Raw genomic sequence first — 26,046 nt, forward strand, 5'->3', positions numbered from 1 at the left:
CTTCCACATGAACACTGCGAACTCTCGTGTTCAAAGAACATCAACTGGCTTAAAAGTTAAGAACAAAAAATTAATCTTAGTTTAAATCTTATTTTCTATTTTTGCCATGTTTTATATCCACTCAGGGCTTGGGGATTTTTTTTTTTTTTCCATCCACAGAAGTGCCACAAGTCACAAGAGATCAAGACTCTCACAAAACTCTTTGTTCCCTATGCAGGTTTTTTAAGTAAAACACCAAACATGACCACAAAGAGTAAGAAAAGAGGGAGCATCAAAACATACTCGGTCTATTCCTTTTTAGTTCAGACAGGAAAGAAAGAAGCAAGAATCCACACAGTCACAAGATGTGAGAATATTTCTTTTTAATTTAAAACAGTTGCAACAATGTCATTCACAACCTTTCTCATCTCAGACAAATACTCTCCAAAATGTTAACAGTGCTTCAAGCAAACAACTCTGAATGGTGCAAAGTAAACCAGTACAGACGCTTCCAGGATACAATAGTAAAACCACTGAAGAGTGAATACAAATCAGAAACTGATCACAGCTATTAAGGTAGGAAGGGCAATGGGAAAAGAATAAGAAGTTATGTCCAGTTACATATTTTGCATAGTCTTTCAATGCATGAAAACAGCAAAGAAGATAAAAATGGCTGCTGCCAGGATGGAGAACAAAAGGAATGAATTGGAGATCCTTCTAAAACAGTCTAACGAGCTCTGGTTGCATCCGTATTCAGAATGTGCGCTATGACCCAATGGAGGCTGCCTGAATCAAAGAAAATGGACTGATTCTGGTTTCAGTTACACCAAAGTAAGTCAGAAGTAATGCCACTGAACCCAGTAGAATTACAAGTGATAGTAGTCCAGAAACATCTAGGCTTGTTTTTAAACCACAGCTTTGAATAAATTAAAGTTTTATCCTAATTATATTTTAGCTAGGAAGATAAAACAGGAGTTTGTGTCTACATGTTTTGGAGATTGGAGATTGTGACTCAGAATGAGGGGTCTATAGGATCCAGCATGCTGCTAGGAATGAGAGGGCAAAAGGAAAATAAGGAAAAGTTTTTCTTCCTTCCACTCTCCTAATCTAAATGTATCATACGAAAAAGTAAAAATCAGTCCGAGAAATAAGAGCATTATTTGCTGCCAAGTCCTGGCTTACCATAATTCTCAGGTTAGATTGTCTCAAACAGCTCACAGTGATTTTTCTTCCTCCATCCTTTTTTGTCAAGAAGCTCTCAGCACACCTAACCCCCCAACAGCTATTACAGTACCCAGACCCATGGAGTTTCCCCATCAGCCACTGCCCAGCTTGTGCACTGAGGCTTGGCCCAGCACAATTAAGCGCACACAAATTTCAGCAGGCAAAACCTGATAAATTAGTCATCTATTCAGTACAGTCTGTTTGACTGTGGCTTCTGCATGCTGAAGTTTAAAAAACCAAACAAACAAGAAACCAAACTCCTCTCCCCCACATTAGGCTGAAGAGTCAGCAGTTTACATCCTGCTCCTCCAGATTAATGATGTTCTTCATGCACACCCCACGGCAAAAGTAAGATGATTTAACTGGCCATTTGAAAAAGGAGGGAAGGCACTACTTTGGCAGATAATAACTCCTCAAACAGCTGAAGAACTTTAACATATTTTCAAGTGCTAAATTTTAGAAGATCCATAAGCCTTTCCCCTAAACTGCTCCCTGCACTTCTGACCCACTTGGTAGTTCAGGCAGGCAGTACACACGAGTGATGAACTGAAAAGAATTTCAGAAGCCGAGCTGCTACAGTTCACCTATCACAGCCAGTAAATGGCGCTCTCCTTTCATTTAGCATTTGCAGTTTATTAGCTTTCTAAGTGTGCCTCCTATTAACTGAAATCAATCAGTCCCACAGCCATTCCAGTTTTAGGATGTACCAGACAAATGGTTTGCAAGAGTCCAAGCTCCATCCTTAATCCTACGAGACCAGCCATGTTTCCAGTTTAATAATGAACATGGGAACAATTCTGTTGTCCTTTATTTACCTGAAGTTTCTAAACAAAAAGGTAGTGGCCACTGGATCTTGTTAGTTTATAAATAGCCCTTTAAGCTCATACGGCAAGAGGGAAGCTGTTGTGTTGAACTTCCCTAGAATATAACTGGGCATTCAAATTAAAAAAAAAAAAAAAAAAAAAGAGATGCCTTTTGTCCTTTTTCTACTGCCAGAATGAAAAAGCACATAGATGTACAGAAGTTTTGTTCTTTCACTTTAAATAGAAGATGTATCACTGCATAATTTGCTAATCCCATTTTCAAATCTGGCATTTTCTGGTGAAATACACAAATACTCAAAACCTGGAAGAAGGAAAAAATTTACTGGCAGCTCTTATTTTGTCCAGAACTGGTGGCTCAATAATTACAAGGCAGCTGAATCTCACAGGAGCCACTTACTAATGTGCTAGGACGCCGCTCTTTTGTGTCAGTAAGAGCACTACGTGCAGGAAGCTTTCCCAGCAATTAGGCACCATTTACAGTGTACAGAATTATTGCACTAGAATTTCTCTCAATCTTTTAAGATCAAAAACTGATTTAAAAAAAAAAAATCAACAGTGTTTTTTGGCTCTGCATGAGGCTATATGACCAGAGGGAGAACTATTTTTCCCCAAACGCTGGAAAAAATAAAATGCCCTACTCATAACCAGATTTTTAATTTGGTTCTCTTCTGTAGGGTGTAGCTGCCTGAATTTTGCTTTTAAACTTGCAGGCACTGACTGCAGAGAAAATGTAATTACACCTCCCTGCCTCTCTTGCACTCTGTAAGGAGGATTTTTTTTTTTTGACTGTTCCAATTTATTTTGAGGGCTCAGTGAGATTATATGAGGCAACTCCAGCAACAGTCTCTAAGCAGTGGCCAACACTGCAAACCTTTGCGGGTTTTTTGGAATCATGAAAGGTTTTGCACTCACCATTGTATTTTTTCTAGAATTAGTGTTTTCAAATACAATTTAAAACCCCACATATATATTCTTGTGTGTGACACAAACTGAAGTAACACTCCCCCAAAAAAAAAAAAAAAGAAGACTGGAAAGGCCAGCCCCTACCTATGCACCCCTTCACCCCGCCAGAAATATAAAACCCCTTTTAGAAGGTGTCTGTTGAAGACAGCAGATTATTGATGTGTTTGCATGTTTTAAGAAAGCTGAAACATCTTTTCAAGGTGCGTTTTTTTGCTGTTGTTTGGTTTTTGGTGGTGCTGGTGGTTGGTTGTTTTTTTTTTAAAGGGAGGGAGGAAAGAGGGGCAAATCAATAAATCAGCAATTTTACTAAGTAATTTCCCCCACTCATGGATGGAACTAAATATTTAAGCAATCTTTGGCAGAAAGCAGAATTGCACTGTGAGTACTTTGTCAAGGAGTTGATTTCAGCTAGAATGTGAGTGGTCTAGATGCAAATTTCCCTGAAATAAACATAATGGGACATTAACCCCTTCTTTACCTCCTTCATAAGAAAATAAAATTTAAATAATAGCCTTGCCTTTCCTGAAGGTATGCATTTAATTTTATCATCTGCTTCTTTTAGCCATCTATAATCCTGAATCTGTTGGAAGAACTTGCAAAACAAACGTTCAAGAGAAGATGAAGAAACATGTCTGCAAAAATAAAATCTACTATTTCTCCTTGGCAGAAAACGTACAGGGCACTGACAGGAGATTGCTTCCATCTCCATTAGTTTCTTAGGTTTATGCATCAAAAAGGCAAACCAAAATACTATAAAACTGAATTCCAACAGATATAACTTTAGTTGACTTTTTTCACTGTACCGAAAATAATCTCTCAAATAAGACATTCTGCTTTGAAAAACACTCACATACCCTCTCCCTCCAACTTTATCTGCGGTATGATTTCTCTAAGTGGTCTGGACTCTGGTTGACAACACTGGCTCCCAGTTACCAAAGATGCAAATATTTCCTCCTGGTGTTCAACGGATGCATGGACAGAATGGGCAGGAACTGGGCTGAACTGGGCTATTTTTGTTCAACTCTGAAAATTCTGTTTTCTCCATATACTAGCTGCAAACTCCACCAGCAATCTGCATGGTCTTAAGGTATCCTTTGAGGTGTATAATTTAAAACAACGTACTATACATCACCTAAGAAATTTTCCCTGTAATGGTTAAGGTGGCATCAAATGACTGTTTTTAAATAAACTATAAATATCCCATGTTTTCCTTTGCTTTTTGGCAGTCCAAGGGTTAGGGGTCTTTTCTTGGTTTTAGATTTTCTTTTTTATTGTACGCTTTTTTGGGCAGGTTAAAAAGGCTTATGGCTTCTTAAGGCCAGGTAATAGATTTGAGGCCTAACTTGGTATCCTGTGGTAAAAATAAATGTAGCCCAGGTCTTTGGGAGGTCGTTCTGAGGCACAGACTCTAAGGTCATTGTAGATCACCCATCTGAAATGAAAACAAGATTGATTACATTCCATGTGTATAAAAATAATCAGAAGTTTGTCAGGGACTTCTCAGACCCAAACTTCAAAGAGCTTAAAATCTAAAATTAGGCATTGCAACAAGAACAAAAGATCAGAGAAACAGCTAAAGCAGGTTCTGGCAGAGACAGGAACTGAAAAGGAAGAGGGACGTGCAGAGGAATGTGTAGTTACAGTTCAACTGAAGGAGAATCAGAGATTTCCAAGACCAAATAATAGGAACATATCAAAATCACACTGAAGATCAACACCACAGTACTAGCAATACTAGTATCAGCCCATAGTTTGATGGGTTTCTATTGATGGGGAATGAAAGGAAGTTGGGGGAAGCTCAGATAAACAAAGCCAGATACAGAACTGATGCCCTAAAATGACCAAAGATTTGGAACAGCAAGCACAGGAGACCTGATGATACATTTCAGCATGGACTTCAGCGGAATCAGAACTGACTTATCACATCTACAATCTGTAACAATCTTCATTTCTTTGGTGGGAAATGTATACATGGTAACGACATGCATGTTTTGTCTGCCATGAATGCACACGCTGCTCTGTACAGATCATGCTTCAAAGAAAACATTTGCTCATCCTTGTGTGTCTCTCCCAATTCCACTCACCTTCCTTCTTTTTTGAGATGACAAACATAGTGGCCACTCATTGTGGATGTTCCCATGTGGCTGATGAACCCGAACAGCTCGTATCCTGTTTAAGAAATACAAATGGAAGCATAAGTCTTCTATTGCTAACATTGCAATATGATTCCAGGGGAAACTTTCTTTCTAATACTGGAGAAGCAGCTAAGCACTCCTAACTCAAACTCTGCATCCCCGAACACAGTTCCTGTTAAGACTGCAGCATATTCTCACTTTAACTAGCGGTCAGATTCACTGGGAAACATCAAACCAATCCAAATCAAACCCACATAGATCTGTGCACATACAGCAGGGCTGTGATCACAGCCCCTACTAGGAAAGAGAAAACAGCAGATTCATTCCTAGTTCACAGAGAGCACCACAGAAAGTGCTAGATAGGGAGTTCATTCTGCACACAAATTAGCTATGTCTAGAAGTGTGATCACAGATCCCCTATAAATCAAACAAAAAACACAAGTTTTTATTTCAGCAGCCCATAAAAGAGAGGACAGGAAAGAAACCTCTTCCTTTAATACAAGGACAATTTTTGTGCTTAATGTCTCTGGAGAACTCAGCATTGGTTCTTGCTCCCCACCCATTCATGCCATTCACCCAAATTACCACCAAAAGTAAAAGGGTACCTTCTTTCAGGATATTGCATAAGGACAGGGGCCTGGATTTTGGTGGAGAGGGCTTTCTGGAGCCATTTTACAGTATCATGTTGGTTATCAGGATTTCAGGCACTCAGTAAATGGTCTCAGTCTATAAAGGCTAAGTACCACAAAAAATAATTATTCCAAATCTCTTTTTTTTAACCTAACGATAATCAATGTTTCCCCTGTCTCCAAGAGACTTACGATTGGTCTTTATAATGTTAGAAGCAAAGAAATGAATGTTCTTATATAATAACAGCAACCACAGAAACAAAAATCAAATTGGCTGTTGATTTTTTTTTAATAAGACCATTACAGTCAAGATCAGAGGTACAAGTTTAGAACATACTACAGTTATTAGAATCGGTCACTAAAGACCCTTCAAAAAAATGTTATGTGATACCCTTATGTTAGAACCACCGCTGAGCTTTTGTACTCTAGTGCTTTTACACTTTTACACTTACAGTAGGGTCTTTGCCTACTTCACAACTTTCACTGCTGTACATCAGCCCCATCTTGTGGTTTATTTAGCAGTAGTGTGACTGAAGATGTCAAAGAAAAAAAACCAAAAGAAAATAGCAAAGCAGTACACGCAGGATACCAACTATACCTGCCATATTTAGAATAAGGAACTTAGTTGAAGGGATTATCAAATCTCCCCTCAGACCACAGGAGGACAGAAACTCAGGTGGTCTGTAACAGTAGTGTTATGTTTAGGATGCTCAGCCTCTGAAGACTTAAACGTTCTAGCTTTTCTTTGTCTTTTTATCTTATAGCAACAAAACAAAAAGTAAAGCTAGGCCAGGAGAGACTTATATGCTGTGGCAACAAGAAACTTGGACTCAGGTTATTCAGTGAGTCCAAACACAGCCCACCAAACTTAGCAGCCCCACAGTTGGACTCAGCCCCAGAAGCAAGATTGGAAATAAATTGTCTGGATCATGTCCAAAGAACCACGACAACTAGTTCCAAAACAGAAGGGAGCTCTATGAATGGTGTAGGTGTGATGCAACAACATGATAGCCAGTTCTAAGCTGAAGGAGAACTTACTTCCAGACCCATCTTTGACCCTGGGTCCCTCCGACCCTGTCTCTGCAAGGATATTGGCATTAGCATTGTTCTCCATATTCATCATGTCCAAAGCAGGCTCACTTTCTTCCTCGAGTTCAGGGTGGCTGAAGATCCATTCCAGCGCACGCTCCAAATTACTGTTCTGTGAGTCAAACAAGCAAAAGAACACTTAAAACTTGTAAGATACATACTCTACCTTCATGGAAAATAGTATTCAACAAGCACTCTGCAGAAGCTTGACAGATGGAAGAGAAATCCTCCCACAATTAATCCCCATGGCCCCCAGATTCTCATCTTGAAGATGCGTGGTCTTTAGGCATCCAGGTTGTTTCTCAACAGATGGTAAAAGAAGCTAAGTTTTCCTCACTTTCCTTCAGAATTTAACGTTCAAGTGAAACATAAAAACCACCTTCCCCACTCTTAATGCAGACAAGTCAGGCATCCCACACTTTGCCAGAATAGCTCTATGTGCATCATCCACTAGCTGGATTTTTATATGCATGTTTCAAAGCCATCTGAGCATGCACATATATAAAGCACCTAATATGAAATGAAACCCAAGTGCTACCGATAACTCATGGAACTCACTGTTGCCTTCAGGGCTTGAATTGCCAGATTCCTTTGGAAGCCCATGGAAATGATAATTGCAACCATCTCTTCGGGAGGTTGGTTATCTAGCCCAACAGCTCCAAATGCAGCTGCTCCACTGGAAGCAACTTCTCCAAATGCAGGTATGACCAATGGCTCAGCAAAGTCTGGAACAACCAAACATTCATCAGTTTGTTCTTTTGCCCTGCTGAACAACAAACACAAACAAACAACAAACAGGACCTCAAAAGCAGTCCTGAAATCAATATAAGTTCACTTCACCAGCCCAGTTGGGACGTAGATGTGGGGAAAGCCTTAAAAACAACAAAATGAACACGCACATTGCAAAATATCTAGGGGGACAAACTCATACTGAGCAGGCTGGAACAACTTGGCACATCACAGAAGTGAAACAACTGCAGGAAGGTAGCAAAGATTGGTATGGAAGCAATGATGACACCAGAATAGTAGACCACCCAGCTGATACATGTATAGATGTAGAATTAACTGATTCCATAGCTGAAATATGTCAGTTAAGCCCAAGTGAAACTCATTCCCCATTTACACAAGCAACACAAAAGCCCACAGTGAAGTGTAAACTCAACCAAATCTGGAGTTTCCTGTCAAAGGGAGTGCTCAGGTATACTCAGTGCTGAATCATGGGTCCAAACGCTGCATGGATGAAACACAGGAAGTGGAGAACATCTAGCAGCCCTGTCCATCAGTAGATAGCCCAGCTTCCCCCTTAGTAGCACAGACCTAGCCAAAGGGTGGAAAACAGAGAGCTGGCCCACACCATCAGTGAGGACAGGAGAGTGTACTTCTGGTGTAGCTTAGGTTTGTTGTCTTCTTCTAGGCAGAGGATGCCACATAATGGTCAAGATCTTCATATCCCAGGAGCAGCTTAGGAAAATTCACTCACACCTCCAGGTTTCCTGGGGTGGGGAAGGGGGCCATTGTTTCTCTGTCACACATTATAAAATTTCTACTGACTGCCAAAATACACAACCAGGAGTTGAGTTTAACTTACACCTTCCAATCACTGACCTGGTTCTTCCATGTGTGCAATGATCCAGTTAAAAGCGATTTCAGCACCCAGGTTGCCTGTGTAGTACACAGCTTTCCGACATGCTTCCAAAGGAAAACCCATCTCTGCCAGTTGCATAACTGAAGACTCGTCAGTATCTAGAGCTACAAGAAAGGATCTTCTAAAATATAAAAGTCTAATTTCATCCATTGTATAGTATTTCTTATTGTTATTCATGGTGCCACATATTATATTACAATACGTACCTCTTATATTTGTTTTAGTACTGCAGTAAACACATACCCTTTAGAAAACAGCCTTGTACAAAGCATTGTAGTATTTTTTATGGATTACTGGTAATCTTTTGTCTCAGTAATCCACATAGATCCTTAAACTTTGATGAATTCCTACAGGACTTTATTTACTAAAAAAACTCACCACTGGATTTCAAGGGGTCAAGAAGTTAGGTGCTGAGCTTAGCTAGACATGGCAGCCAAAAGCAATCACCTCTCTTAAAGGCAGGATCTTGCAGGTGAGGGAAACGATGGCTGCTGGATCTGGCAGTCTCCAGTTGAACTTCATCTCTGAATGACAAGGCCCGAGAGCTTCAGCTGAGATCAGAGTCCAGAGGAAGCCAGGATCAAGCAGCTGTGACCCCAGAACTGCAAGATCCTGCTGATGAGCAGCAGATAAAGGAGCAGCTCATATTCTGGCTATGCTGGTGCTACTATTTAAGAGTCCTGCACATATGCAAGTAAATGCTGAACAAGAACAAAAATCAGCTGTTATTTAGAAGCATGCAGGGCAATACTCCATGCATCTCTATGAGGACAGAGAAGCCGTTAGCTGAGCAAAAGCATGACAATTTTTTAAGCAGCTGAAATACCAATCTCAGAAAAGTGAGATACGTACACTCCACGAAATGGTTCGTCATACGATCTGAAAATTGAGAAAGGAAAAAACCAGGGAAAAGGACTTATATGAAGGCTAAGTAGATTCATATGGGAAAAACAGTTCCATGTTTTTAAAGTCATAGAAACATTTGACTAGGCAGGGCATGTTTATCCTTACATCCCTGATGTTTTTGCCATAAATTAGACCAGGGATGTTTCTGCCCAGTAATTTCCCTAACTCAACTCAGAGCAAAGTGTCACTTGTACTGTAAACAGGTAGGAAATATAGCTGATGGCTGACCTAAACCAACTTAAGCAAGAATCTCTTTTGCTATTAATAAGGTACCATCACCCATGCACTTACACTAAAACTAGGTCAGTCCATTGAGCAAGAGGATAAAAAAGAATAGGCCTTGGTAAGGAACCTACAGATAAGGGACAAAATTAAAACCTTTAGAGAACTGAATTTTGCCATAGCCTTTGCTCTGACACACAATATCAGTTACTAGCTTCCTTTCACATGCATACAGCTTGATATTATACCACCATTATTATAAATATCCAAGCAAATGGGGCAATCATGTCATGAGAGTAGCTGTATTACTGGTTTCCTATTAAATACTGAAGCACCCAAACTTAAGCCATCTGAAGGAAATTGCAACAACCTGGGTCTAAGGTCACACTATAAAAATATGATTTTACTTACTATAAACCATTTCATTCTCCAGAGAAACCCAGGGAATGAGGAAAGAGGATATTCTAATATTCTTGTTTCTGAACTTTAGCGTAAAAGAAACAGTCTTCAATTAAGGAAGCACAGAGCTGCTTCTTTGTCCATAGCTCCAAAAGATGAAGCTTAAGGAGATCAGTATGTGCTAGAGGGAAGGGGAATACAGGAAAGAATCAAGAGAGAAGTAGTCAGTAAATACCTTTTGGGTCATCAGGAATGATAATGGGAGGAGCAATGTCTGGAAGTTCCTCTTCTCCTGGTTGGAGACCCCTGGCCCGAAGATGGTTGATATCTAGGAAATCTGGCATGTCTATAGAAACATCTACAAAAGCAAAGACACAGGCTAAGCTTATAAATCCAGCAAAATGACATCATGGTGCAATCTACCCCTTCAGAGAGGGGACTCTGGTACTCAAGCTACAAACACAGCCAGGATTCTCCTCCTGAAAATGGTTATTTGACAAATTTGGAACATCAAAGCACAATTTAACTAGGAGATCAAACTACTAGACTACATGAAACTGTATTTTAACTCCACAGACCTGATGGATTGGTTTAATTTGTCATAAAAGAAAAGAAGATTCAACTGGGATCTTCACAGTATAAATCTGAGACTCAAGCCAGGTCCTCATTATAGACCAAAGCCTGTACACCTTATAGGTTATCTTGGATAGAATGAGAAAAAGGTAAATATAAAAGGTACATACCAAGTTTTTTGGGTATCCAATCAAGGCCAAAGGTGAATTTCTTTATCTGCACCACTAAGTACTCAGGAAACGAAGCAAAACGAGAAGTCCTGGGAAGCACAAGAAATACATTTCAGTGAAACAAGGCAACAAAATCACAAGCAGCACAGATTTCAGTACCTCATGCACACTGAGATGAGTAACTTTAGCCCTGAGTGAGATGAATAGTGATGGATTTTATAAACATACATTTCACAAAAAAGTTTTCAAGTATAGAGGGGAAGTATGATAGTAGCTTTCTCCGCATTCATATCCTGAAAGTCAGCTCAAACCCTTGCAGACAATTCAGCTTGTAGGAAGATTATAGAAAACAACTACAAGTAATATTAAACTTGCTTACTCAAGTTGTTCTGAAGTTGAATGTCAGGAAATAAACTTTGAATGACATATTGGCTAGAACTTCAGGGCATGGGCTTAAAACACAGCTCAGACAGAATGGAGTAACAATTAAATCTGCATTTTTTTTCACTCCCTTTCTAGTAACAGTAGCATTGCCCATGAGGTATCAGTCCACCTATAAAGCATTTCATTAAGCAAAGATAAAAAAGCCGTCACTTGTAGTTTTTCACATGAAAATGCTATATAAAAAAAGTACATGATATTCTCATTGAGCTACTATGATCTTTATCAAAATAGAGGATGACTCTTGAGTTTAAGGGGATCCCTGATATTTGCCCACTTAGTGAAAAGAAAAGATTTAATCTTAACACAATTACATTATATATAATAACATTACATGTACTGCCATTCTTCTCTATGCTCCCATTTTTCCCACATTTAATCTCCTTCCCTTTATCTTCCATTTACACATCCTTTCTTCTAATTCATCTAACTCTGAGTAAAATACAGTAAATGCATCATAAATATAAGGCCACCATACTATAAATAACTACTTTTCTAAATTCTTGTTAGCATCACCTTGCAATTTTAGTAACTTTATCATCTGCAGCATGAAGCTTTTGAATTTTAAATAGCAAATTATTCTTCATCTTTCAATGGTTTTGAAGACCTAGGGGATGAAGAACAGCTAAATTACAAATTAACCCTGGGTCTATTTAAAGACTAGAATGTTCTTCCAACTTGTTCACAGTTAATACGAAAAAACCTTTAGACTTCTGCTGGATTTTTCTCCACCATGTGCACTTGTCTCGCAATTTTCAATACAGTGTCAGTGAAACTGTATGCCAAGACAGCAATGAGTCATTGATATGTTAAGTAATATAAAAATAGAAGGTACCTAGCCACAGCAAACCAGTTGCAGAGCCCAATTTTCAACCACTCCTTTCTGCTGACACAGAAATGGAACTGGATAAGAGACTAACTCTTGTTCTCAGCAAGAAATTCTGCCCCTGAAAATTGCACTGATCTTTATCTGCCGTCCTATTTCTTCTTAATGCTTTTTTAAGCCCAAGATATTCTTGGTTCTTTTATCTACCTGACTATAAACACACAAGATGGGTTCCTTCTTTTATATGTCCATCTTGAACTATGACCCCATGTAAGTGACAGCAAATTTAACAGATGCAACCAGACACTGTAGAACACAAAGATGATGTGTTGAAATCCAAACACAAGCAATAAATAACATAAAACATAATAACATAAAAAAACCCCAGTTTTCAGCATAGCACTTCACAAATGCAAAAATTTCCTTCCATCTAAAGAAGTTTCTCACAAGAAACACAACATTCATTTGCTTAACCCTGTTTTGTTGCCCCACAATGCCCTTCAGCATTTTTAGTCAAATGGAGACATCAAGAGACTAAGCACAGTGATCCAAACTGTATTTCCTACCACACAATACAGAGCTCTATCACTAGTTGACACATAGCACCCAATTTTAAAATGTGGGCCGACAATTAAGCTACAAGCATTTAAAGTTCAAGCTCTTAACAACAACACTGCATCACCTCTTAAAGTTTGACAGCTGAGAACAATTTATTTCCTGCTCAGTTGGTCATTACAACTCTTATCAGGCTTGATCCACACATTACATTTATGAGCCCCAGCACTAATAAAATGCCAAAGCCCACTATGGCTTTGTCTGTTTCTCTCTGCATCATGTCCAGGTAGCAAGATAAGCACAGAGCACTACCACATGGGTTTTTAATAGGCAGCCAGACACACACTTACTTAACTCCTGCAGATTTTGCTTGAAGGGCACTGCTCCAGAAATCCTCTACATTGTTTGGTTCAGAAAAGGCCTGCAGACACGCACTAAATGGGATCTTGGCACGGACAAGCTCTGGTGGAGGTCTCCTTGCAGCTTCTGCTTCTCGCCTCTTCAATTCATAGGCAATTAATTCATCTGAGAAATAAACATGACACTAAAAGCTAAATGAAGATTGTCGTGTTTATGATGTCCCTCACCAGTCTTATTTTTGCAAGTTTAGAAACCTACATATCAATAGAACTTTTACAAGGCTCTAACTAGTCATCAAATCTTTTTGTCTGCATTGGGGTCAGGAGCTACACTTACAACCACATCTCTTTTTTGAAGGTTTCTGTTCATGGTGAAAACACAGAACTGGAAATAGTGGGCAACAGGTAATTAAAACCTTGCCATGACAGCCAGAATCCTGTGTTAATAGTAACACCAACTACCCACTTCATCAGTTCAATCTGACTTGGAAAATTATCGCTGTCTGTGTCATCTGACTGTCTAGACAGGACATGATTGTGTATGATCTAGAAAGAGTCCTGACACTGGCAAGTTGAGCAGCACCGTATGGTAAATTCATAAACTAATATACCTCCTGAGCCATCACTCAGAAATAACATGCTTTTTTGTAAGCAATAGAATCATCACTGAAACTGATGAACAAAGAATGCGAAGTTCTCCAAAACTTAAATTTTCAAATCAAAATGGTCCTTTTAAAATATATCGTCCACTTCAAGAAGTTGTGGGCTAGGTGACAAGCAGTAGGTGGAATTCTCTGTCTTGTGCTATTTCAAAGGATCTGATCAAATAATCAGAATAGTTCCTTCTGGCTTTAAAATATTTTAAATTTTGAGATTATGAAGGAAACCAGAGGCACATCCCCCTTCTAGTGTTCCTGTGATGTCCCCTTCACTTTTACATTAAGCATGTATTTATTTACCTCAAGCATACATTAGGAGGACTAGGGAGGTGGTTGTCCTCCTGTACTCAGAACTGGTGAGGCCACACCTCGAATACTGTGTTCAGTTTTGGGCCCCTCACTACAAGAAAGACATTGAGCTGGAGTGTGTCCAACGAAGAGCAACAAAGCTGGTGAAGAGTCTAGAGAACAAGTCTTATGAGGAGTGGCTGAGGGAACTGGGGTTGTTTAGCCTGGAGAAGAGGAGGCTGAGGGGAGACCTTATCGTGCTCTACAACTACCCGAAAGGAGGTTGTAGTGAGGTGAGTGTCAATCTCCCAAGTAACAAGCGATAGGACGAGAGGAAATGGCCTCAAGTTGCTCTGGGGAAGGTTTACATTGGATATTAGGAAAAATTTCTTCATTGAAAGGGTTATCAAGCATTGGAAAAGGCTGCCCAGGGAAATGGTTGAGTCACCATCCCTGGAGGTATTTAAAAGACGTGTAGACAAGGCACTTAGGGATATGATGGTGGTGGACTTGGTAGTGTTAGGTTAATGGTTGGACTTGATCTTACAGGTCTCTTCCAACCTAAATGATTCTAAGATTCTATGATTTATTATCTTAGTCTGCAAGATTCTTCACCACTGATTGCAGGGGCAACCAAGATTTGTCAGTGTCTCCCTCCTACTTCCAAGTCTTCTAGCCTCCTCAGCCATTTTCTCCTTTAAAAACAGGTATGCTTTCTCAGGCAGCTCACAGGCATGAAAATATCATTCCAGTATATTAAATCAATGTCCACCACTTCATCTTCCTTCCCTCCTCTACTCTACAAAACTGTGTATTTTGACTTTATAGATGACAAACCAGCTTATATGCCTATTCTCTGTTACCAGGTTAGATCTTATAATCTGCTGCTAATGAACACAAAGCTGATTTGGTTTTTTGATTGGGTTTTTTTTATTATTTATTTTGTGTGTGTGTTTGTTTTTACAAAATATTCATTAGCTAGTATGTTCAGTTCCTTTTTTAGGATTAAGAAGTTTTTATATACTGGTTCACTGTTCAGGACAAAGGAAATCCAACCCTAATGGGGATCTTTGGGCACACACACGCAAAAAAACCAAGGGTAAATAAATTGTACTGCAAGTGGTGTGGCACATCCCTGGGTCAAATCCAGGCTAAGGTTTTAAATCACAAATCTCTGACATCTTTATCATACAAACTGCTACCATTCTTGGTGATATATTCCTGAGTGGTGACACTTAATGGTGGTCTCACAGTCTGAGAAGAAATCTTCCTGAAAACTTGCCAAGAGTATCCAGGTAGAATCATTCTTCCCTAAAAATATAATCAGGGACGGTAAAGCCACAAACTGATGTGTGTTTAAAGTCTTCTTTAAATAAAACCAAACCAAGCAACTTTCCCCTGATCAGTTCATTGGTTTGATTTACCACATGGCCTTGAACCATTCTATCCATACAAAGAGACCACATGGGGGTGAGAACTTCATTCGCTCATGGTTGAGAGAGTCACCAGAAGGTCAGTCAATGGACCAGTTTCTTTCTTTACCTTTGTTTGTTGCTGCCTCCATGGCAACAGGTAACTGCATGATATAGTCCACCCTCTCTGTGTAGCGGACCTTTCTGGACTGGCAGCATTGTGTGCGTTCTTCTACCAGGAACCGGAAAACATCACTAGGGTTTTCTGAACCTACAGGGTTCCTCTGAAAGGAATATTAGATCCAATCATTTAAGTGACTATCATTAAAATGACCAGAGAACCCAAAGGCTTGTGATTGGTTTATGGCAAGCACAAAGACACCAATCTTGCTCCCAGATCTGACAGCTCAGCTTGCATTTTATTGCATGCAGAATTCTTGCACCCACAGAGAATCCCACTGAAGTCCACAATGTCTGCATACACAGCAGTATCTTTCTACACATAGTAACTTGCAGAGTATGTAGCTAATGAATCTGATTGCGTCAAGGTGAACAGAAGGTGGAAGGTTACAATAAAGATAGAAAGCTCAGGTAAATAACATGGAGCATCCTTTCAGCAAATAGAATTGCTCCTACCTCTCTGAATCTGCACTGAAACAGAACAAGCAACATGTAGTTTATTATCGAGATGGGAATGTCATACAAATAATATACCTCTTCTTTATTGTTCATGTTAATGTCTGTTACCAGGCAAAAACCAGAAAAATGTCTTCTAACCACCCTATAATCAGTACGTGCGTTTTGGGATGTGGAACATTATGCATGCAAATAGAATAACTTCATCTAGACTGTAACACACAAATAAACACCCTGGATTCTTGGGGAAAATGGGAAAAAGAAGGAGGAAGGGTGGACAAGAAAGAAATGCTTTAAATCAAAACTGCATGTATTTGTAAATTTCCTTTTCAGAAAGACAGCATTAAAACTCACAGTACTGATTTTTTTTACACACAGCACTGAGCTGGAGCTGAGTGGAACTAACGTTCTATATAGAAAGATTAAACTGACAAATAATCACTTTGCTTTCAGCAGGGGAGCCCTTCCTTCCATAATGATTCAATGACATACAGCTGGGATTTGTAAAAGAACTGGACATAGTAATTAGGTTGCTCCCAATGATGTCATAAATTTGGAATGATAATAATAATCATAATACCAAATTCATTAATATTCCAAGACAGACTTCAATATGGTAAACAAATGGATAGCATGTAATCATAAAACGAACAGCAATTTCAAAGGACAGTCACATATGCTTATAAATCTTATAGCCTGTACAGTGATGCTTGACCTCTCTATCTCTTGCAGTTGTTATCAGCAGCATTGGCCCTGTGTGTGGTCATGCAAGAGTCTGAAGTAAAGAGAAGGGAGAATTAAAGAAACAAATGTTTCTAAACCAAAAACCATTTAAATTAGTACCATTTTCTACATATCCAAGGCTAAAAAGAGTATAATAAAAAAATGAGCCACTCAAAACAGCTCTGCCTTCATTGTATAATAAACCAGGGAAAAGAAGCAGTAATTCAGATTTTCTCACCTCTACTAGATTTATAAGATGTAGGAAAAATTCTTGTGCGTCTTGTTGTCTATTAGAGGAAAATTCTGGGTGACCTTTACTTATAAAAGCTTTAAACATTCGGGGAGATATTCCATTGTGTTGAGGCTAAATAAAAAAAAAAAGAGAAACCTTTTAAAGAAGGGTTTTTATTCATTCCTGGAACAAATATCCCAAAGTCACTCCACTACATCTATCTATGGCTCATTTCTGCCACTGGAGACATGATAGTTTCAGTTTCATCTGGTTTTCCATTTTAATACAAATTGAAAGGGTCCTGAAACATGATTTGGGGGTTTTAGAATATGTTTTATGACATAGTTCCTACAGCATTCACTCCATCTGATTTTAATATGGCATTTGCAAGTTAAAAGAGATTACTGACGGTTTGCTAAAGGTTAGGAGTTTTCAGAAAGGCTAAAAGCCTACACTGTTTTTTAACATTTGACATTCCTTTCAGAACCCTGTTCCAGCTAAAAGTATGTGGGCATTGAAGCACTTTAGTGTATCAGCTAGCAGCTTTATTTAGGACAAAACCTTTCTAGAGATCTCTACAGAATCAAGCAGAGAACAACTAATGTGTGCAGCATGCATTCCCAGATGGGTTGACAGGAATTTGCAATTTGCAGGTGTTGGTCATGTTGAAGGACCAGAACATGCTGCCTTTGGCCATTCAGTTACATCAGTACAAAACTACCCTAAATCAGAAAATTTCTAGTCTCCAAGAGAGTCCTAGTTTTGATTTTCTCACCCTCTATACCACTTTGAGAAGCCTCCCCAACCACCCCAAATTGAATCCTCAAGACAACACTAGCTATTATCCCTTTTAAAAGGTCAGAATCTTTTACTCAGATTTGCCCTCATCCTCCATGAGACCAAATAATTTTCAAGACAATCCAAGCAAAAATGTAGTCTTTAGCATATGTCAGAGGCTGTTATATACTCAGCCAATCTCATTCTTTACTATCATACCAATATAAAAATAGAAAAAGCAGCATGAAATGGAAGGCACATAGAACACACACTAAAAGAACAAAATTTTATTATTGGTTTCACCAGGTTAAGGTATTCCTAGAGTCACTGAAATCAAAAGCAGATTCTCAATTTTAATGCTTTTTCAATTTTTGGCAGTACACCAGCAACCACATTAGGCTATGATGCTCTTTAAAGGCTCTGGTAAAGAGACAGAGTATTGCTTGAACAAAGAGATGTTCTAGGGATTTCTGAATCTTGGGTTATATATCACTTCAGTGTCCTCAGCTGCCTTTCATCAAAGCTAGGACTGGGGAGAGAAATGCATAAAACATCTCAAATTACTACATACCAGCTTCTTTCTATGTCAGAAGCAAGAATACGGCAAGGTGGAACATTTGCCCTGATGTATAATGCAATGAGTTTGGAATCAAGCCTTGTTTCCATCTATACACTTTTTACTCAGCCATTTGAGCAGGGAGAAGAGAAACATGTCATGTGTGACAGTCCATAGAAGAGGATCGGATCTTGCCCTGTAAACCCTTTCCACCTCAAGGACAAGAAAAATAACAGAAGAAATGGCAAAGCTCTAAACAGAAAATCAAGTTCTAGCTGATGACCCTTTAGGCTTTCACCCTGTTTTTAATGTTAAAGTGGGTCCAAGAAAACCTGCTGCCATTTCCACACTAAACTCCTGTGGTGAAAAATTTTAGCTCCACAGTACCATGAATATTTATAGAATACCTAGCATACTTTCCCCATCAACAGTTGCAAAACAGTTTAGCTAAGTATAGACTGTGCTGGACCACTGCAGATCTCATATGAATGCTTTTACAGGCAACAACTCCCCAAAACTTTGGATGAATTCCAAAGACCCAGAAAGCTAGAGAACTTCTTTGCATGTAGGAGGGGGAAAAAAAGTAAAAGAATAAAAATAAAATGAGTAATTGATTTTATAGACACAAAACAGAAGCACTTGAAAACATCAAAGGCCTAAAATCCTATGCAATTATATTTATTGTAAGTGTCAGTACAACTCTCTGGATGACAAAATACTATATACCAGTATTATCGGGGGGCGGGAGGGAAGACACCAAACAAAAACAGCACCCCCAAACAGACAAAACAGATTTATATGCCCAGAGTGAGGGAATGGAGAAAATATTTATACTTGATTTTTTTTTCCTAAATAAATCTTCAACACAACAAAGAACAAAAGCAGTAAAAGCTGTTTCAAATCCTAATACATGCTATGAATTGCTTGATAAGGAAGTAATCTGATGCACGTAACTACAACTTTATTAAACTGAACTTACGAACAACACAAGTATTGTTAAATGCCAGCAGATGGCTACTACTACCTGACAGAGTTTTATACTCATTTTTGTCATTATGTCATTAAAAAGTTCTCAATATCTTATTGCTAGTAGTGGCTGCTGGGCTAAACATGGACGTGTAGCTTTATTCAAAGGGTTCAAGTCCCTGAACTTCCAACACATTATTCTTCATTCATATCCTGTATGCGTTTAAGAAAACAGATCAGTCAGTATACATAATTTCATGTGAGGAGTCTGTTGAAACCTATTCCACTATTCCTTAGTCACAGTGATACGTTGATAAGTTTTAAACTTTATTTAAAGGAAACAAACAGGATTCGTTCGTTGTTCCAAAACAATGAATAGCTACTGTACAAAGCAATTACTCAGGAGACATAGGACTTTCAGATCATGCAAACTACTCTATACCAGATGCGCTATCTTTATCCAAAATCTCCTTGGCATTCCGATTTCAGAGGAGAAATTCCTATATCAATAACTGATAGATGAAGGTAGAGGAAAATATCTATTTCCATGGAAACTATCACCATGATTCTGTGACAGAAACATGCATGACTTCTACTGTGTAAAAAACCTACAATTTGGTATCAGAGATTCTTTCTCCATAAAGAGAGCTCTTTTCTACAGGTGTGATTTCCATATTGGTTATTAGATGACCTTTCATTTCTAAATATCCCATCTGTGGAGCGTGTGGTTTGACTCCACATGCTGCTTGGGGTCACAATAACAGAGGTTGGCAGGTCCAGTTTTTCCCAGCATCACTCTAAACAAGACGTTTCAAGGTAGGTGGTTTGAATAGTAAAACAAATCTAAAATAACAGATTTGCTTGGGTAGATAACATTGTCCCAATAACTAACATTTTGCTTAAGAGAACTGTTAATTGGATGACTCTAGGGAAAACAAAGGCAATTCCAAAAGCAGCAGAATTTGAGCAGAGAGGCAAAATCTGAACTAATCTCACTCTCCAAAGGCTGATGGAAACTTAAACCAACTTACAAAAAGAGAAGAAACTTTTCCATCTCACCACTAAGTTACTGACAGCTTTTCTTCTTCACAAAAGCAAGCAAGAACAGATAAAAAGATAAACCAGTGAATCAAGCAGTGCCAATAAACCTTGTTAATATAAATAGATCAGTCAGGCCTTCATCAAAAATTATCCTTACTACTAAAACCAAAAGACTGTCAGACAAAGAATAGGAAGAGACTTTCTGGTGACTGTGAGAGTGAATGTATTCACTGCTGGATGAGGAAAAAGCACAGACAGATGAAGACACAGGTCTATGGATGTTACAATGCCAACACATGCCTTAATGATTTTTGCAGTGTAAGAGGAACAAGCTACTTTCATGTTGCAGAAGAACAACACAAAGGCAATATGCAAATTACAGAGCCAACAATACTGGAGTTCTTGAAGCTAGATACTAGCTAGATATTGTGATCTAAGTATCTGTTTTGCTGCAAAATTACTGCAAATTACAGTAAAAATAAAAGTTTCCCACTGGTAACACTCACTATGACAGAGAAATAAAATTCTGTATTACATAAACATGAGAAAAAAGTTATTTCATCCTCCAATTCCTCTCTCCTTTGTGTCTAGCATGTTAGCTATACAGTACTTGCCCCTCAGTATGTCTGTTGTGGTTTAATCTGGCCTTTGTTCTTTGTTAACAATGCCTTTGTTCTGAAATTGCCTATTCTGAGAAAGCTGATTCCAAGGTTTTTTCTATTGTGAATTGTTATAAATCAAGATATATGCATTATTCTCCCCAGGTTGTCCAGCAACTAGAGTTTCAATTTATATCCAAAATCACATATACTACTCTCTTTCCAGGATAGATCCCACTGGCACAGACATGCTTCTACATGATTTCTGTACCATGAAATACTTGAATAAAGCCCCCGTGGACATGGCTTTGCATGGCCCCTCCTTCATCTACATGAAAGCCTTCAGCACCACTTAATCTTGCATTACCTAGATAGTTTCTCCTGAAATCAGGTGGAATATTGTCAGACACTTCCTGGAAACAACTCTTTAGCTCTTTATACTTCTTTCTGAAATTTAAAGAGGGTTTAGAAGTTTGCTTCCAAATACTCAGGACTCTCTAGATAACTTTTTTTTTTGTTCCTCAGAGAATATAAACATAAGTTGCAAGTTCTATGAACTTTTGCACTCATCACTGGAGCAGCAGGATGAGCAGAACCAACGGTTGCTTTAATGCTTTGCACAAATAGTCCCTGACTAATATACTCCTGACTAGAATCCTGCACATTCCACCTTGCTAAGCATCCCATGCTGGATCCACACGCGTTCTTCAATGCCCGGCACCTGTTCCCTTTTCTCAGGATATCACTTTTACCTAGTTACCAGGCTGCACAAACTCAGTCAAATACCTTGTGTTCTTCTTTCATCACCTGCTCAATTAGCTCAGATTTCATGGGTGGCTTAGAGTACTGGCCAGAAAGGAGGCCGTGTCCCAGTTTAGCCCTGTAGGGAAGAAAGTGGCAGGGTAGAAACAAACACCTGAGAAAAACTGAAAAGAAGAGAAGATTTTTATTCCAAGCAAAAAAAAAATAGTTTATTGTCTTTGACCCCCCGATGAAACATCATTACCTGCAACTAAGCGGGCAAATCTTCCCATTCTACCTTGTGCCATATTTCACCTTCAAGCCCATGCAGAGATGTTCTTCTGCCCTGCCACTGAACTATTTAGATTCTATTTAACTTGATCAGGTAAACCACTGAGAAGTGTCACTTACATCTGAGTGTTGAAATCTTGTGTTGGATCAAGAGGAGAATAGTCAAATATTCGTGGAAGGTTTCCCACGTACCTGGGCAGCAAGAACAAAAGCAGAAACATTCAAAGATTGCAGCTAGATTTACTCAAGGATATCCTAACAGATCCTCAGCCCTCGGCAGTGATACATCAGCAGGCTTCCTCTGTGCTAACAAGTCAAATTTTGCATCATAGCAATGACTTAATCTATCCCTGGTGAGTGCTTCTATCATGGGAAAATAATAGTAAAGAAATTAGGAAATGGACGTTTAAGTTTTGCTTAGAAGCTTCTAGCTATAAAGGACACGGCGCTGCTGTTCATCCGGAATTTAAATTCTATTCCTTGATCTTGAAATAACTGCAGGATAGTGTTGCTCGAAACCATAGAGCTGGGTTGAGAACCAATGTACTTTCTACTCCTAACCAACACCACCAAATAAATTCCAAATTTCTATCATCAGGACCAAAACATGTAAAAAGAATGTTTCTATTGAGTTTCTTCAAAGAAACAAAGATTAACTCCTAACAACAAACACTGAAGTATATATTGTTCTAGCCAGTTTGTTGGAAAGTGAAACATTTAGTAGCACACTATCTGAGTGTTGCTTCCCTTGAGCACAATAAAAACAGGCTAGGTAGGTATGGCCATGTTGAGAGAACACATCTAATTTCTGCCTGGTCCCTCTTTCATCAAAGATCTCCACTACTTTGTTGATACTAAGTGCTCCAGGTAACTCCAAGGACTAACTCCAAGGACTATGCTGTAGAAAACAACCTCCCTTAGTAAAGTCCATTTTGATATTTTTCAAAAATGCATGTAGAAAAGCTGGCACTTAATGAATCTACAGTGTATTCCATATGGCTGACAAAGTAAACAAACACAAGTTTTCTCCCTCTTCTTCTCCAGAAGGCAATTGCTACATGAAAACCTGGGAGGCTTTTCAAAATCTAAAAGCCTTACTTCCAGCACACACACTACTACTGCTGTGGAATGAAAGAGCACTCTGAATTTTATTGCAAACCATAGACTGTGCTTTATAAAAAGGCTTCTCTCCTTGGAGTGATGTGTTCAGTTTTGATCCATTGGGAATAATTCATATTCTTCTCTGGTGCTTATGATGGATGACAGGCAGACTCAAACAAAAATGCTTTTGTCCTTTTACTCTCTTAATTATTCAGTGGAAAAATATGCTCACACTACCCTTTTCACAAAATCAGATCTTTTTTAATTAGAATTTTAATTAAAAAAATGCCTCTGATAGTTTCCCTTTTCTTAGCCAGACCTGCATGCAAAAGGTGCATTGCTTTTCACTAGCATGGATCAATATTAACATGTTTGTGCCAGCACAGTTTTTTTGCACAAATGACACTGGAGCAATAGAATGATTCCTGCAGGTATATGAAGGCATGGACCTAATGTGATACTGATGATCCCAAGATAAATAGGGGTATGTACGTATGTATATAAAAAGCAGAGACAGAGCAATCAAGTTTACAAGGTGGCATATGATTTCCCTGAAGCTAAGTGAGTAAGTTCTGATTTCAAAGGCAGATTGGGTTTTGTGTTCTAACCTTTTCCAGAACAGAACAATACAATCACTAAATCCTCTAAGCAGCCGCTGAACTGGCTGAAAGAGACTTGTTTGCAGGTGAGACAAAAATTAAAATACCATTTTGCTTAGAAAAATAAAAAAATCGAGGAATGCAGCAGCTAGTGACAAGAACCACTTTGAAGCTACTTACGCTCGCTGGAACTCTGGGATGCTGAAAATGGCTTGCATGACAGCGTTGAGGTAGCAGCTGTTTCCCAGGTTCTTCATGCCGGTGTATCCTGGGCCATACATGGGCTTGAGTTTCATGCCAGCTTCCTGAATCACTTCCCATTCAGAGACTCTTGGTTTTATATCATTATCTCTTAGCCCATTCTCTGTCTGAAAGCAACAAGATTTTTTTTAATCTGTTTAACTTCTGCAACAATTTTGCTGCTGCTATCATCACCACCAACTTTGTGATCTATACTCTAGAAAAGAAGAGCCAAATCAATGGGCAAAGGGAGGTAAACCCTGCACGCAGGGGAGAAGATCAGGGTCAGAAAGCTAGAAACTTGTTCTTCCAATATATCTCTTAGCTCTTTACCACAGATCACTGGCTCTTTGAGTGTTCCTAGTTGTGACCTCAAGCCCAGCTGGGAGCTTCACTTCTCTCAGGGCTGTGACCTCAAGCCTCAGCATCAAAAGACTGCATTTTTTCAGGTTTCATATTCCATTTGTAATGACCAGGAATAGCTGCTGCTGTAGAAGCTGGTCCTAGCAAACAAACCAGATGAAAAGCTGCAGATCCAAGAACTCTTCCCTTCTTTCAAATGGGAAAAGCCAAAATTTGTGATGCTGAAGTTTCTCCCCTTTACAGCTCAGCTTTAAGCTTGTAGGTACATAGCTTGTCCACAGCTTGTAGGTACAGGTCACTACAATGTCATTTACTGCTAGCACTACTCCACCACTTCACTAAGAATTTTTCAGACTGGTCTGAAGACCGGAGGTGAAACCTTTGCAGCAGCTGAGACTAAGTTTTCAAGGTTGCTGAGCAAAACAAGTTTTCCAGAAAGACCGCTGGATAAAAGAGACTTTTTATTCATTATATTGGCAAGGAAATTAGGATACCAAAAATATTATTAGTACCATGAAGGCTTTTGAAACTGCAGTTTAACTCTTCTCTATCATTTTAGAGTTACTATTAGTTTTCTCTCCACTTGGACAATGAAACACACTAAACCAGTATCAGGTTTGTTCATTTTTAACAGTTTTCTTGTTCAGGTTCTCAGGTAGTGATACTAGGCTACGCGCTTCAGTGAAAAAATAAAAATAAAAATAAAACCACCTGCCTTTATAAGCATATTCCATTCAGACTTCTTAGATCATTTAAACAGAACTGGAATCAACATCCACAAATATATTAAATTAATATATATCATACAAATTATTAAAAGGACTTCTCTACTAATACAGACCAGCAACAAGTTCAGGAACAGGACCGTTTTTGCCCCAGTCCTTTTCTAGTGTACCACACCACAGACCACACTGTTTTCTAGATTTGAGAGAATGTATTTTTTCATTTATAATGTATTTATTAACAAGACTTAATGTGAAATTTATAACTTTGCATAAAGAACCTTTCAACCACTTCTTTACTTATCCACTGCTTAGCTTATTTTTGCTTAAGATTTGTATCTGTTTACATATGCAGTAGGCTTTCCTTCACTCATTGTAATTAAATATTCTAGATACTCTTCTCTAATTGAATGACATTTTTCATCTTGAAAGAAAATGGTACATGACACATGAGAAGTGAAACATGTAAACTAAAGACTACAAAGGAACTCTTTCGGAAGGCAATTTTCAGATTTGAGAGTAATGATTCACTCATGTCAGACCTCAGAAAATAAAACATGAACTGGCTGGCTGAACTTTACAAAACTAAATACTATTGTAACAGTCTGAAGGAATCACACAATATAAGCTACAAGTATCATTCTTCTCCTGTTTCTCTCCCACCCCCAACTAAACTGAAAACAAGTAAACAACAAACTAAATAAAAGATGGATTTCCTACCACTTGCATCTGCAGCATATCAATTCCAAAGTGTGCCAAATGTTTTGCTATATGCGGATCTAAAACCGGCTCCTCTTCATCAAAGGAATAGACATCTACAAAAGCAGAGAGAAACAGATGAGCTGTAGTATCAAATATTATCCCTTCTCTTTGTTTACCAACATTGCATTCTCAGTACAGGACTGCCTATACAAGATGCCTTATTCATATTCTCTAAGTTTAGCTACGGCCAGCAGAAAAATGCATAGACACCCATATAGCTCAGTAAATATCTTAATGTTCTCAACACAATCACCTCAACTACTCTCCTCAAAAGAAATTACATGCCCTCACAGTACTAAAACCTAAGAATATTTACAGTGATCATAGTATTCCACCCTGCCCCCGCGCGCTCCTCCCTCTCCCTCCCCCCCTTCCCCCCCCGCAAACTAAGAAATTTGT

The 26,046-nt window shown here is 38.8% G+C and overlaps 1 protein-coding gene across 1 annotated transcript in view; it reads right to left on the reverse strand.

Annotated features, from left to right (window-relative positions):
• Positions 1-4,272: 4,272 nt before the first annotated feature.
• The window catches only part of USP13 (ubiquitin specific peptidase 13 (isopeptidase T-3)), a 40,513-nt gene continuing 18,739 nt past the window's right edge, over positions 4,273-26,046 (reverse strand). The window contains exons 6-20 of the mRNA XM_009582400.1: positions 25,606-25,700; positions 23,741-23,928; positions 21,981-22,052; positions 21,615-21,708; positions 16,896-17,021; positions 15,429-15,582; positions 12,931-13,105; positions 10,759-10,847; positions 10,251-10,373; positions 9,341-9,367; positions 8,449-8,592; positions 7,402-7,568; positions 6,793-6,955; positions 5,075-5,159; positions 4,273-4,422 (exon numbers count right to left, since the gene is read on the reverse strand). Coding sequence (XP_009580695.1) covers positions 4,329-4,422; positions 5,075-5,159; positions 6,793-6,955; positions 7,402-7,568; positions 8,449-8,592; positions 9,341-9,367; positions 10,251-10,373; positions 10,759-10,847; positions 12,931-13,105; positions 15,429-15,582; positions 16,896-17,021; positions 21,615-21,708; positions 21,981-22,052; positions 23,741-23,928; positions 25,606-25,700 — 1,796 coding nt within the window. The 3' untranslated portion in view covers positions 4,273-4,328. The remainder of the gene's footprint in view (positions 4,423-5,074; positions 5,160-6,792; positions 6,956-7,401; positions 7,569-8,448; positions 8,593-9,340; positions 9,368-10,250; positions 10,374-10,758; positions 10,848-12,930; positions 13,106-15,428; positions 15,583-16,895; positions 17,022-21,614; positions 21,709-21,980; positions 22,053-23,740; positions 23,929-25,605; positions 25,701-26,046) is intronic.

The sequence above is a fragment of the Fulmarus glacialis genome, unplaced genomic scaffold (genome assembly GCF_000690835.1).
Source record: "Fulmarus glacialis isolate BGI_N327 unplaced genomic scaffold, ASM69083v1 scaffold12867, whole genome shotgun sequence".
NCBI lineage: Eukaryota > Metazoa > Chordata > Aves > Procellariiformes > Procellariidae > Fulmarus > Fulmarus glacialis.